General features: G+C 35.8%; 1 protein-coding gene across 2 annotated transcripts; it reads left to right on the top strand.

The window, feature by feature from the left end:
- Positions 1-580: 580 nt before the first annotated feature.
- Positions 581-15089, top strand: THNSL1 (threonine synthase like 1). 2 transcript variants are annotated; one of them, XM_055332674.1, is made up of 3 exons: positions 581-740; positions 6598-6769; positions 8020-15089. In XM_055332674.1, exon 3 carries the CDS (start codon positions 8068-8070, stop codon positions 10297-10299), a length of 2232 nt encoding a protein of 743 aa, XP_055188649.1. In that variant the 5' UTR covers positions 581-740; positions 6598-6769; positions 8020-8067; the 3' UTR covers positions 10300-15089. The 2 variants fall into 2 exon arrangements, with proteins under 2 accessions (XP_055188649.1, XP_055188650.1); XM_055332675.1 differs by lacking the exon at positions 6598-6769.
- The last annotated feature ends 529 nt before the right edge of the window (positions 15090-15618 follow it).

Genomic DNA, 15618 nt, shown 5'->3' with positions numbered 1-15618 from the left:
CTTCTTAGCAGTCCTCTCTTGGGAAGAAAATAAAATAGCCCTTCTAATTCTCTTTGGGGTTGCTTAGCGTTAGTTGACGGCGTGGTTGCCTTGGAAACGGTTGCTAGGCTACGGGGAAGTGGAAGGCAGCACCGCGCACGAGGTTTCCTCTCTTCCCTCTGCAATTTTTCTGCTTGAGTTCAATAAGGAAACCACCGTTTGTGTGTGCCTTTGGGAATAATGAGCGGAATGGCGACCCCTTAAAGACATTGCTCGTCTCTGTCTCGGCGGACTTGGACAGAAAGACAGACCCACTAGAGAGCAGAGCGCGCAGCGGGATCGCAGGCGTCACACAATGAGTCTCTTGTGCGCAGGCGCCGATCCCTGAGTGGGCGGGGCCAGCGCGCCGAGGCCTCCGCGGAGAGCCGCCCCGGGGGCTGGGGGAGGAGCCTGAGGAGCAGGGAGGACTCCGGTAGGTGGAGCGCGGCCCGAGAGTCACGTGCCCAGGGTGCGGGCGCTCGGGGCGTGGGTGTGGCGCGCGGGCGCGCGGGCGCGCAGGCCCTCACCGGCGCAGGCGCAGAGGCCGCCGCGCGGGGCTGGGGGCGGGTCCGGCCTGGCGGAGGCCCTGGGCCTGGGCTGTGGGCGAGCAGGTGTGAGAGCCCCAGAGGTGCGGGACCCCGTCCCGAGGCGGCGGTGGCGGCTCCTGGACGCTCCTCCCTAGTTTCTTTCCTTTCCCCCGTCTTCTCAGTGTGATTTTCTTGGTGAGTGATTTGAGGAGAAAGAAATGGAACCTGTAGACACCGGTCCGTGCCATTTGCATGCCCTTCCCCACTGCGTTCCCTGTTCCCCTTCCCGCTACTTGGTCGTCATCCCGCCTGTGCGCTCGTCTTCCCCGCCGCGTCCGCCGGGCTTGCGGGGAGCTCGCTGCGCGGCCCTGCTCGCCACCTGTGGGAGTCGCGCCCCCGCGCGCCCCCGCCTCCCCGTGCACCTGTCGCACCGCGGCCCTCGCTCGGCCTCCCTCTTTCTCCGGTTCGCTGCCCTCGGCCCCAGGTACCTGCTGGTCGGGCCCCTCCTCCTAGGTCTTTATCCACTGACGTGTGCACTCGGTAATTTGTGCAAAAGCAGCCTAAACCAGGAGGAGCCTCTTAAATGGGCCCTTGAATTTTTACCCATTTTTATGGTGTTCCTCCCCCCCCCCTTTTTTTTTGATTGTCTTCTCGGGAGCGGTGTTCCGTTTTAACCGTCTGCTCTTCCAGAAACCTCTTTATGCTGAAAGAAATTCGTACAGAAGCCTTTGCCATCCTGAGTCTCTAAAAGACATTTTGGCGATATTTTGGAAAGACAGTTGGTCTGAATGAACCTGACAAAGGCCACTGTCCAAGGGAATAAAGATGGTCAAAGATAAGACACCACCAGTTTTGGCCACTTCACTGCCATGGTACTCGGTAGAGAGAGAAAAACAGCACGATGGCTTCATTAACCATTAGTTCCTACTGAAAAGGCTGTGCAGAATGGGTGGGTCCTTATCATTTGGGGCTCCTACTGAATTTCGTCAGATAAGAATAAATTTAGGTTTTTTCTTATCCAGTTGATCATATTTTTTATTTTTATCCCAGGCATTTAGCATTCTATTTCAGACAAGTGGCGCTTTGGTGATGATGCTCCTGCTCTTCACATCGGATTTTCTGTTTTTCAGAACTTTTTTTTATGTATATACCACTTTGTTGTTTTCCTTTCCCCTCTGAATATTTTATGTTTTCGGTTTGGAGGTTATTTCGTTTGCTTTGCTTAGCATGTATAGAGAAAAACTCTCTTTATTCGTGCTAAGATTTGAACTAAGACTTAAAATGATGATACCATTAACCAAGCGGATGGTCATTGGCCAAAGCTTATAAACTTTCTAATAAAGAAGCAGCGCTCTGGGACGTTTCATATAAATCATTTCACAAAAAAAATGATTAGGGCAAAGCATGATTTCTCCAATTAGTAAGTATCAACCAACCTTAGCTAGTCTTGACTTTCTGGTGTTATGGAATACAGTAGTTTCACTGATAATCAGTATATCTATTGTGGTTTTAAAAATACCAATTCATGACCTCCTCACTATTAGTATAGGTAGTTTACAGTCATGGTGAAGTTGTTAAAGCATTTAGAAAGGAACTTTTTTCCTTTCTAGATACTTTCTCTATAATTCTGCTTGCCTTTTGAAAGCATATTTACAAAGAACATATTTCTAATTTTTATAATTGCCTCAAAATGGCAGTACTGTTCAAGGAAATGTCTGTGTCCAATATGCCTACAGGGAATCAGCATTTGTCCACTGACAGAGGTCATGAACTTTATCTGTAAAGGGCTAGATAATTAATATTCTAGGCCTCTACAGGCCAAATGGTTTTGATCAAAACTGTTCAACTCCACTGTTGTAGCTCAAGAGCAGCCAAAGACCATACTAAACAGATTAATGAATAAATAGGTTGTGTTCCCATGAAACTTTATTTTTAAAAAGGGTAGTTAAGTTTTGCACAGATTTGGCCTGTGAGTTATAGTTTGTGCAGACCCCTGCTATAAATGGTTTTACATACAAGTTAGAGTGTTTTGCTGAAGACTAATTCTAACTTATATGAATAAAATGAGCTTAGGTAAGAATGTAAAAAAGAGACAACTAGGAGGAAAATTAACCCTGGATAAGAGATATTCTTTATAATAATATAATTCTAAGTTACAGAATTAAAAAGGGTACTTAATTAAAAAGTCTTTTGAATTAAATACTCAAGACCATTAGGAGAATATCTAACAGTGAAAGATTAGCAAGAAGAAAGGCTTAATGAGCTTTTGGTACTAAGACAGAGGCAAAAATGAGCAAATGAACTTGTAATTCTACTTTTGATTGTAAGATCCCTGTGATTACAGCATGGCACTAGAGTGTGTGGTCTTTCCACCCTTTCCACCTTGCTATTTCCAGGAAAATAATAGCTGACTAACAAAGGCTTGCTGAGAGGATTTTTGCTCAGTATTCCAGAGCAGCAGAACTTTACCTCCCCTGGTTAGTTTATGTCGTAGCAAATTTGCATTTTTTAATGTATTGGAAAACAATTTATTGCTGTAAGAATGCAGTAATTTTTAAGGATTTTTAAAAAAGTATCAGGATATCTTCATAAGATAATGGACCAGATTTAGTCATTCTTCTGAGAAATTTAGGTTGCATTAATATAGGATAACAAGCAGAATCATGGCATAAATATTTTTAGAAGTTCATTGAACCACAGCCAGTTCTCATGAAACAATTTTTTAAATGCTGTGTCTTACATTTTATTTTGGAATAGTATGTAACAAATATTTTAAATGGGTGACAAATGCTAAATCATCCTGACTAAGATTTGGATAATTTCCCAAAGGAATTGGAAACTAGATAATTTTATAATGGAATTGAAAAATTTCTCTGCACCATTTTGGAAATAAAAATTGATAATGGGTATGATTTTAGTTGATTAGCAATCATCTAGTGGTGTCCTTAGGAAAACATCACTGTGAATAGGTTGATGAAAATTAATATGCATTTTTGGTTTAAAAATGTTTATTAGTATTAATAAGAAATAATTTTAAAATAATTTTAAAAGTGATTTCTGAACTTTTTTTTCTTGAATTCATTGTTCAGTTTTGATCAGCTTACTACAGTAAAATTGTGAAGTTTTGTGCCTTGAGCTCAAAGAGTACTTGAATTATTTTATTTATGTGAACATTCTGTTTTTGTGTTTTAAAGTCTGCTGTGACACTGACACAGCCTTTTCATTTGTCTATTTGAATGACAAGTGTCTATTATGTCTAAAAAGTAACCAATGGAGTTAGTGGATCAAAGAGCCCCACTATATGTGATCAACAGGAAAACCTATTTAAAAAATATTAATGTATAATGGAGCTGTGTAGATTTTACATCCTCTGAGGAATTAGAGAGTATGACTAAAATGTTTTCATGAAGAACTTGGCTCTACAAAAAATACTTAAGAACATTGACATAGTAAAACACGAGTACTTTATGGCCAAGAGATTTGGTCTTTAAATACTGCTTTTGTTTTCTGACTCCTGTGATTGACTTACATTTAATTCCGGGATCGAATCCCACATCGGGCTCTCGGTGCATGGAGCCTGCTTCTCCCTCTGCCTGTGTCTCTCCCTCTCTCTCTCTCTCTCTATGTGACTATCATAAAAAAAAAAATTAAAAAAAAACATTTAATTTGATAAAGTTTTGTCCTTTGGCCAAAGAAAAATTGCTTATTTATGACCACTAGACTGAAATACATACTAAAGTAAAAATAAAAGAAAAAGCATAATAATATGGCTTTCAGTCATATACGAAAATGATATGCAGTTGATCCTCCCTTTTCACAGGTTCCATATTTGTGAATTCTACTCACTAAAATTTATTTATAAGCCCAAATTAATACATGTGGAACTTGTACATTCATTCATGGACACATGCACAGTGATGAAAACTTTGAGTCTCCTGGTTTGCATGCTCTTAGCTGAGATCAAGCAAGATGATGCCTGCCTTGCTGTTTCAGCTCAAATACTGTAAACAAGTGTCCTCCCATTCTATTTAATATCACATTTTTCTCATTTTTGTGCCTCTAGTTGGTGATTCTGCTGTTTAAAATGGCCCCTAGATTGTTGTGTTGCCTAGTGTTCCTAAGGTAATAAGGCTGTGATGTACCTTACAGATAAAATGTGTGTGTTAGACAAGCTTCATTCAGGCATAAATTAGAGTGCTGTTGGCTGTTCAGTGGTAATGAATCAACTGCATATATAGGTATAAATTATATATTAAAAATGTATAAAATGACTTTAAACAGAAACACATAAAATTGTTTGGAATGGAACAATTTGGAAGTGTGGAAGCAATGGGAATATTCACTATTCACTAATTCAGTATGCATGCTGACTTTATAGAATAATACCATGAATAATGAGAATTGAGTTTATTACCTCTGAAGTCAAAACTTAATTTCCAGATGAAAGTTACAATGGATATTATTCCATCTTGTCTATTGGTTTGTTTACAATGGATGTTGAAGCCCTAAAATTAATTTGTGGCTGAAATGTCATAAAACAAAATTTTAGGGGCAGCCCAGGTGGCTCAGCGGTTTAGCACCGCCTTCAGCCCAGGATGTGATCCTGGAGACCTGGGATGGAGTCCCATGTCAGGCTTCCCTGCATGGAGCCTGCTTCTCCCTCTGCCCGTGTCTCTCATGAATAAATAAATAAAATCTTTAAAAAAAAAAAAAAGACACAAATTTTACTATGTTACTTAGAATTCATCTTCTTTATTTTTCTTTAAAAATGATAATTGTTACATTTTGTAGCCTTTTAACAACTGCCTTCTGCTATTTTCAGGAAGATTTTTATTGTGAAATAATATTGATACCAAATTGCATTAAATTGTCATAATTTATATAAAGTAAGGAAAACTAAGGTTACAAAAGGTAAGGTGAACAATGCATAATGTTTGTGTCTAATGTTATCTTCTACTTTTGATGGAATTGATGATAAGCATTGTAGCAACCAACACAAAGTGGAAAAGATCTGCTAAAAGATTTGATGTCCATACAAACCAACCAGCTATTCAGGTAACAAATACTACAGTTACTGCTAATACAGACATCCAAAAGTTACACATTGAGAACCAAAAAAAAAAAAAAAAAATACACACTCCTAAATAGGAGGTAAGTCAGGTGGTTTTAGAAAGTGTTCCTCCTCCTCCAAGAAAACTAGTTGGTGTTAAAGTACTTTATCAGAATACAGTTTAATAAAAGACATTGCTGATATGATTCAAGTAGACACTTCTCTGATCCTGATCCTTGGTTTACTGCAGGGGAAGAATTAGACTGTGCATAACAAAACAATTTTTGGTTCATGCTTAAGTACCACTATTTTCTCTGAAGGCTTAGCAACTAACCAAACCATAAAAACATACACCTACACTTGAGTCTAGATATTCTGATTCAATTTATGTGTTTTTGGTCCATTGTCATTGAGTAGCAATAATTAACATTTCTATATATGAGAATATTCTTTGTGCCAGCCACTATGATACGTGTTTTGAATTTATTATAAACTCAAATAGCCAGGGAGTACCAGTGTGTAGCAGACACTGTATTTGCACTTTTTACAGCAACTATTTTTACATACAAATCATGTAGTGATTCAGATGGATAAAACAACCTATAAGAGTAATTCAGACATTGATTTCATAGCTTTAGTCCACTGATTTAAATTTTTCTCTCATCACTAAACATCCAGTTAAATAATTAAAATTTCAAGTATCATTGTGAGAGATTGTATATTTGTTCTTATCTGGTTATATTACTTTTGTATTGCTTGGTGGAAGAAATTCCTTTAGTACTGTTTAATGAAATTTATTTTCCGTTAATAAGACACAGATGTTGGAAAAACACAGGATCTTAATATTTTAATAATAGATTTGGGGAAACTATTGAAAAAGGCCAATTCATTATTTTTCCCTACTTTAAAATTTTCAGGTGGATATTTTAATAATAGACCAGTCTATGTGTGGGAATTTGTAACATTGCAGTGATGATTAACTTGAAAATTTTTCTATTATAGACTCTGTTTTTTCCAAAGATTGACTTTGCCTCACCATCAACAAACTCTTCATCTAAGATTGGTTCCTGGGTGTCATATGTTTACAAGTCAGTGGGAATTAAGCGCATCTCATATATGCTGAAAAGCCAAATAAGGAAATGTATTCCTTCTCTTAACAGTTCTAATTTAACTTGTAAGTTAAATTCAGTGTTAGTTTTCCAAATTCTTTAAATGTTTAATTACAGAACACAGTAGCAGAGATAATCAGAGTAGTAAATGATCGAAAGTTTTTAGAAAGTATTTGAACATACCATCTAAGATTTAATATGACTTAATTGCAGAACGTGTGAAAAGCCCCAGTACATGTGTGTAGAGTTCCTTTAGTTGATTTAAATGAATGTTGCAGCAGTTACTAAATTGCATTTTACATATACTCAGAATGAGTTTGACTTGTCTGGCATGCATTTGTGTTTTAATGGTGAGTATATTTCCAAAGACGGAGATTTGAGCAATATGGGGAATTGCAGAGCTTCTTTGCATGCCAGAATAATTATTTCCTCTCATCATTGGAAACATTCCTGAGGGTTTTTTTGTTATCACTGTAGAGTCTGGAATTTGAGTTAAGTGTCTCCACTGATAATGTTTAGAGGACAGAAACAAAAGTGACGGTTTCATGCAGATACAGTTATAGATATGTAGCCTTTGACTTTGCTGTTAATTATCAATTTTCCTTAATTTGCATAATATACCTTTCATTTTAGATTTTTTTTAAAAGAAGGACTTCGATATGAAAAATATCTAAGATTGATTCTTTAGAGTATGCATACAAAAGGCACATAAGAAAGAACATGTCATACCTTTGCCCTATAGTTTGGAAAGTTATTTAAGTATTTTATTAGCAAATATTTTACTCTACTTTCTGGTTGTGAATTTTATGAGAAATTTATGAATAGCATGATAGTCTGTCAGCATGTTCATATAACTAAAGTTAGAAATTAAATATAAAGAATAATGTTCAGAAACATTATTCAGAAATAATTTAATTTAGAAATTAAATATAAAGAATAATGTTTTGTGAATTGCAAGTAAATAACATTCCAAATAATCCTTGTTTATAGGGATTATAGACCAAGAAACAATTTTCATTACGGGAAAAGACATACTAATCTAATTTAGTTTTTTTTTTTTAAGTATGATGTGGCATTTTCTGAGTTAAGTGTAGCTTTTAGAAATTGTTGAAGTTTTGATTATTTGGTCTTGAGATTGAAAGATTATTTAAAAGGGTAATATGTAGTATGTGAGAATTTTAAAAATGTCCCATACATTTGAAAGATTTCTAAATAGTTTATGATGTGGTTATTTTCAGTCCTATTTGGGATTTTAAGTCTGTTGCAATTAGTAATCAAATGTCTTTTTTTTTTTTTGTTTTTATGTTTTGAAAAGGGCTAATGCCAGTTTTTAGGTTGACTTGGGCAGAAAAGTGAAAAGAGAATGCTCCACTTTAACCGATGTCCGCATCTGAAACAAATAGCCCAGAAATGTTTTTCTAGTATACATGTTAGAACGGATAAACATGTGCAGCTGTTTCTTTCAAGAACCTTTGCACTTGCAGAATTCAGGAAGTCATGGCACTCAACCCACTCTGTTGTTGGAGACAAAAATATTATCCTGATGGGACCGCCTGGTGCTGGGAAAACAACTGTAGGCAGAATAATAGGTCAGAAACTAGGTTGTTGTGTCATCGATGTGGATGATGATATCCTTGAAAAAACCTGGAATATGAGCGTGTCTGAAAAATTACAGGATGTTGGTAATGAGCAATTTTTAGAAGAGGAAGGAAAAGCCGTGTTAAACTTCTCTGCATCTGGAAGTGTGATTTCCCTTACGGGGTCCAATCCAATGCATGATGCTAGCATGTGGCATCTGAAGAAAAATGGAATAATTGTATACCTGGATGTACCTCTAATAGATATAGTCAGCCGTCTAAAATTAATGAAAATAGATAGGATCGTAGGTCAGAATGCTGAAATATCTCTGAAAGACTTACTTAAGTTTAGAAGACAGTATTACAAGAAGTGGTACGATACCCGTGTGTTTTGTGAAAGTGGGGCTTCCCCCGAGGAGGTAGCTGACAAAGTGCTTAAAGCAGTTAAAAGATACCAAGATGTGGACTCAGAAACATTCATTTCAACAAGACACATTTGGCCTAAAGACTGTGAACGGAAGGTTTCGACAAAATTCTTTAGTGAAGCAGTGATTGAGGGGTTAGCTTCTGATGGTGGACTCTTCGTTCCTGAGAAGGAGTTTCCAAAATTAAACTGTAGGGAGTGGAAAAGCCTAGTAGGAGCAACCTACATAGAAAGAGCACAAATACTGTTGGAAAAGTGTATACATCCTGCTGACATACCTGCTGCCAGATTGGGAGAAATGATTGAAACTGCTTACGGGGAAAACTTTGCCTGCTCAAAAATTGCCCCTGTCAGGCACCTTTCAGGCAACCAGTTCATCCTGGAGTTGTTTCATGGACCAACGGGATCATTTAAAGATCTGTCTTTACAGCTTATGCCTCATCTTTTTGCACACTGTATTCCACCAAGTTGCAATTATATGATACTTGTAGCTACTTCAGGAGACACAGGGAGTGCAGTCTTAAATGGCTTTAGCCGTATTAATAAGAATGATAAACAAAGAATAGCTGTGGCCACATTTTTTCCTGAGAACGGAGTAAGTGATTTTCAAAAAGCACAAATAATTGGCAGTCAGAAAGAAAATGGATGGGCAGTGGGTGTCAAGTCAGATTTTGATTTTTGCCAGACAGCTGTGAAAGGAATTTTTAAAGATTCTGATTTTACTGGCTTCCTTATTATGGAATATGGAACAGTCTTAAGTTCAGCCAATTCCATAAACTGGGGCCGACTGCTTCCCCAAGTAGTTTATCATGCTTCTGCATATCTTGATCTTGTTAGCCAAGGATTTATTTCTTTTGGAAGCCCAGTTGATGTCTGTATTCCCACTGGAAATTTTGGTAACATTTTAGCAGCCGTGTATGCCAAAATGATGGGAATCCCTATTCGAAAATTTATTTGTGCCTCTAATCAGAACCATGTTTTGACTGATTTTATAAAAACAGGACATTACGATTTAAGGGAGAGAAAATTAACACAGACCTTTTCACCAGCAATAGATATTCTTAAAGCTTCAAATTTGGAACGACATTTACACTTGGTGGCTGATAAGGATGGAGAATTAATGACAAAATTATTTAGTCAATTAGAAGAGCAACGTCACTTCCAGATAGAGAAGATGCTAGTTGAGAAACTTCAGCAGGATTTCGTGGCTGACTGGTGCTCTGAGGGAGAGTGTCTGGCAGCCATTCATTCCACCTACAATACTTCAGGATATATTCTGGATCCACACACTGCTGTTGCAAAAGTGGTTGCAGACAGAATGCAAGATAAAACCTGCCCAGTGATTGTCTCATCTACAGCTCATTACTCCAAGTTTGCACCTGTTATCATGCAAGCTTTAAAGATCGAAGAAATCAACCATAACTCATCAAGTCAGCTTTATTTACTGAGTTCATATAACGCACTGCCTCCACCGCATGAAGCTTTATTAGAGAGAACGAAACAGCAAGAGAAGATGGAGTACCAGGTCTGTGCAGCTGATGTGAATGTCCTGAAGAGTCATGTGGAGAAACTAATACAAAGTCAATTCATATAAAATTTTTTTGAATAAAATATTTCTTTCTGGCGATAAGCATATGATAATAAATCCCAGATGTTGATTTGGAATACAATAGCATTTTCATTTTTTTTGTAAATATATCTACATGTAGATCTTTTCTCTTTTCGAATTTCAATAACGTGATCTCTATAACAACATTGTACCTGCACGTGCCCATTGGAACCTTATAATCTGGAAGTGACAAAAGGGTACCATAGTGCATGGACCTTTGTGTTGCACTGTGCTTTGCACTCATGAGGGATATATCAGTTTCCACTACCTTATCCCCACTTTTAAGTGGATCAAAATGTCTGGTATTCACCTGGAAATTAAATATTTAAGCATGGCTGTTAAGTAATACATGTGTAACCATTACTAGTTTTCTATTGACTAGAAAGGTAATTTATCATTCAAATGGCTAACTTGTATGGAAGAAGTAGTAAGCTCACTCTTAAGATAGGGCGAGTGTTTTTACCTCTTTTCAAACTCCCGTTTTGGACTACAACTAACTACATATATCCTACACCATCCAAATTAGCTAAGTGCTCTGTCCTTGACTCCCCTTTGGATGGTTATAGTTAGGATGAGGTACTTTGAAAATCATGAAACATGATTTAAATCTAGGACGTAATAGTCAACATATAACTATTTAGTAGTGGATATAGAAGTAAAATTACTTATCTATTTCATGAGAAAAATTTTCCAAACTTCAGAGTATCTGAATAGTCTTAATAGAAGTATATTTATAGTTATAGGTAACAGTTTTTCTGTGTTATTTGGAGTCAATTGCTATATAATTTGTCTCTCTTTTCAATGAACATTGTCTTTTTTGACAACTGAAGTCACACACAATTGATACACACATATCTAGATTTTCTTTCTTTGTAGTGACAATAATTTTGACCATGATTTACATTTATGAATTTACTGGATATTTTATTTCTGAATATAAGATTGTTGCTGTAGTGTAATGGACTACTCCCAACCACAAGATGGCATTCCTAACATAATTTGTCTTTGTTGATAACATTCTGTTTCATTTTCTAAGAGAGCTACCTCCATGAAGAAACATATTAAAAGTTGTAAGGAAAAAATTTTTAAATAGTTTAATGAGTGGAAACAATGTGTTTAAAAAATATTAAAAATCAAACCAATTTTGTGTTAACATTGGATCTCTGGATTGGCTTCAGCAAAGTTAAGTTCTAAAACTAAAAATTGAAAACCAGAAGCAGTGACAAGAAAATAATGGAGGATTCAAAGTTCCCTTATTCACGTATTCTTATTTTTTTCTTTTGTTTTTAAGAATATCTGTTTAAGTGGATGATATGTTTAAAAAATAGAAGAGTGAACAGCTAAAAGTTCACCGTGCATATGAGTGCATATGAGAATGCACTATTTTTCTGAAAGCGGGACCAACAGTGCTAAAAAAAAAAAAAAGATGAATTCTGTCCTCAAGCACTATAGCTAGGGAGACCACATGCAAAAATGAAGCCACGTACAACACAAAAGAGTTCCTGCAAGATAGTTTATGAGTAAGTAAAAAATGAGTGATAAACAGTTAAGTGCTGTAAGGATTATAACAAAAGGAAAGGACTGACCTGGAATAGAACAGGTTTCACAGAGGACATAGAACCTGAAGTGGGTCTTGAAGGATGGGAAGATTTTCTAGGTGAAAAAGAAGGGGAAATATATTCGAGACAGAGGCCAGAGAAACATGTAAGGTGATATGTCCAAGAGAGCACCTGTGTTTGTGGTCAGTTGTTAATCTCACTGCCCCAAATTGTCACTTGATGCCTTCATTTCTTCTCAAACCCAGCTTCATCCTTCCCCTCTAAGCTAATAACCTTGCCTTATTCAAGAAAAATGAGCCACCATATCTGATGCATCTCCATTTCCCATCAATTGTATAAATCTGTGCACATTATTCTAGCTTTTCCTACTTCCGTCTGCCTGAATGAGTCGTGCTTGTCCTTCACATGTGCCATATCTCATCAGTCATCCCTGCTGTTTCTTCAGCCTCCGGTCTCTGATGGAACCTTTGTGTCATTCAGGTGCTCTCTCTTCATATCTTAAAAGCATAAGAGCAAAACAAAATTTCTGTAAACATTCACATTTCTTCCCATCTATTATTTCTTTATACTCAAGATCAGTGGTCTTCAAAAAGAGTTGTCTATACAGTCACATTTTCTTCTCATTTTCTCCAGTGTGTAAAGTCTATGTAAAGTTTGATGAGTAATCAAATACCCATATACTACCATCTCGCTCTTAAGAGTATGCTGTCTCCTCTTTGATGACATGCACTTCTCTCCCCCACAGGTAACCATTATCCTAAATTTTCATCATTCTCTTGTTTTTATACTTTTTCACTGCTTAGTTTTGCCTTTTTGTTTTGAATTTTAGGTAAATGGAGTCACATTGTATGTATTTTTCCATGCCTTTGCATTTTGCTTGAAAACCTTAAAATAAAAAAAAAATTAAAAAAAGAAAACCTTAAAATCCATCCATGCAAATGAGTGGAGTCACAGTTCATTGATTTTTATTACTATATAATATTCCATTGTATGAATACCACAGTCTATCCATTTACCAGTTAATATATATATAGACTAATTTTTATCTGTTCTTGTATGCTGTAGGTATATTGTTTTGTAAAACTTGTGTTGGAGACTAGTGAATATGGGCTTTCAAATGTTTGTGCTTATTTCCAAGAATATGTAAAAATAGATTTCATGTCTTGGTATTATTAAAAACTAGTGCTTTGTTTATGAAATGAAGAATTATTAAATTTCAGACTACAATTTCTAGCTTTAACTATCTTTGAGAAATTGTTTTATAATGTCATAGTGAATTTAAGATTTGGGGGGAAAATAAGATTTTAAAATTACATATTAATGGAAATCAAAATATGTTTCTGTCAAATTAGATGGTGGAAGGCAATAAATTGTTTTTTATGAGGTTTTTGTTGGATTGTAATACTTCACTTTGAAAAACAATAACTTATGGCAAATACTGTTTGAATCCATCAAATAATTTATAAACCTTACATAATTCAAACTACTTAATGTTAGTTTTCTTAAAAAGGCTATTTTCATGTGAATCTCAAACCCATAAAATCATAAATAGTACAGTTTTTGTACCAATCCAGGAACATGAAAAATCTCCATTTGAAATAGTTATCAGTATGGGCACCGTGTATCTACTCCAACCAATAAATCATTAGTTTTTCTCTCTTCCAACTTTAAAAACAAATAGGCTCTTTCCAAATTAAAGTTACCATAAGCTCTTCTGATTCAAAAAAGTAGAGCCAAAAAAATTGCCGGTGTTAAGTGAAAGGGATTGTCAGAAAAAAAAATCAGCATAATGTCTAGCAATATTCTGATCAATTGGCAATATTTTCATGAGAGCTCTACATCAAAAAGTTGAGTTTGCTTTCTACAGTAGGGTGCATTAATCAATTTAGCTTTTTTTCCTAAACTCTGAGTTCTTATGACTTTCTTCATCTAAGTGGTAATAATTGTCTTGAGTCACTGCACTGAAGTTACATGTGCAGATATGACACTAATTCAGGTTATCATTAGACACTTATTGAGAGCTTAGTGGTTTATGAAATGCAGAGTTGCTAATGGCAAGTTAAACTTCATTTATAAATATTAGAGGAGTTATGACTTAAATTACTTAAATTCACAATGAATTTTTTAAAATAAATTCTCATATTTGGTAAATGAGTCCTAAAATTGTTCAATTTAATATCATCTCCCAGTAAGTTTGAGGTGTTTTTAACAAATGCTTTATTATTGTTTTTCAAAATGGAAACTTTGAGATCAATATTCCAGAGTTTATGAGAAATGACAAAAAAAAAAAAAAGAGAGAGAGAGAGAGAGAAAAGCCTCCAGGAACCATTTTGAACAGATAGAAGTTAATTTTTTTTGATAAAAAGGTATGTTCCTGGCACTCTTTATGGCACAAATATTAACACGTTAATATTTAAATACTCAATAATTTTATTTCAGATTAAACTAGGCTTGTTTGTATAATGCAACATTAAAATGTAATTTAATTATATGCTCAACAATAGGTTTTCTTTGAAGCCATGTAAAAAATATTGTTTTGGGTATACTTGGCAACATATGCCCCAGACTGGCAATCTGTGTGATAGTAAGTACGTCATTTTCCTTAAAATTAGAGGCCTTCTATACTTTGTTTTGTTTACAGCATTCATTATCTCATGTTCTTATTGAATAAAAAGTATTTTGGAAAAATTTCTTGTATAAGATATAAAGTTTTTATTTTAGTTCTTTGAGGAAAGAACTTGAATACTCTCACCTGTTACCTAAGATATCTATCTGCTCTTTGGTCAAATTAAATGGAGACTCATCTGGTAGGACCTAAAATTAACATAAGGCTTGGTTTTGATTTGGGTTCTGAAAAGAATTATTTGTCGACTACATCTGTGTTTCCTTCAGCTACCTCAAAATTGGATTGACATTCCTTTTACCTAATTTGCGTTACTGTCAGTCTATGGTAACATATTGGCTACAAACTTGATAAGCTGCATAATATTTAAAACTGGGGTTCATAGAATTAGGAATTGAGGAAAGAGTGCTACGTAAGCTGGCCTTGGATTCACAAGTGGAGATATGTGGTGTGGTGAGATTAGCTGGCAAGAGGAAGTTTCTGATCTCCATAGGTTATGAGGATGTCAGTAGTGATCTATGATGTACTCTTTAGGAGAATGGAATTCATCTTTGAATTTCTACTGTAGTAAACACAATATATGATAGTAAATGTTTATGATAGTAAATGTTTGCCTCAGTTTCTATATGTGTTCCAGATGGATAATATTTATAATTTTCCCCATTCTTTGGAGAACAGTGATTGTTGGGATTAGTAAATAAACCCACTTTGGAATTAAACTGCTATATAAATTTTTATATAAATTGGACTGTTCTATAGCAACGTGGGTATTAATTCCTCAGCTGGGAGTATATGCCCTTGATCAGGAATGCTAGAATGAATTGAATGAAAATGGTGGTCTAATACATTCAAAATACAGATGGTTTATCCCTAGAGCAGCAGATTTCAAACTATAATGCACATCAGAATTAACTTGAGTGCTTGTTAAAAATACTGTTTCCCCGGGTTCAGCCTTAGGTTCTGACCCATTAAGTCAGAAGTGGTACCTAAAAACTTGTATTGTTTTTAATTATTTATAATTATGGGAAGATGCACATAACATAAATTTATCATGTTAGTAATTTTTAGGTGTACAGTTCAGTACTGCTATTCACAAGGTATATTCACTTGTGCAACCAATCT

This window comes from Nyctereutes procyonoides, unplaced genomic scaffold (genome assembly GCF_905146905.1).
Source record: "Nyctereutes procyonoides isolate TBG_1078 unplaced genomic scaffold, NYPRO_anot_genome, whole genome shotgun sequence".
NCBI classification, from domain to species: domain Eukaryota; kingdom Metazoa; phylum Chordata; class Mammalia; order Carnivora; family Canidae; genus Nyctereutes; species Nyctereutes procyonoides.
Note: the sequence above shows the minus strand (reverse complement) of the source record. Positions and strands in the feature narration are given on the sequence as shown.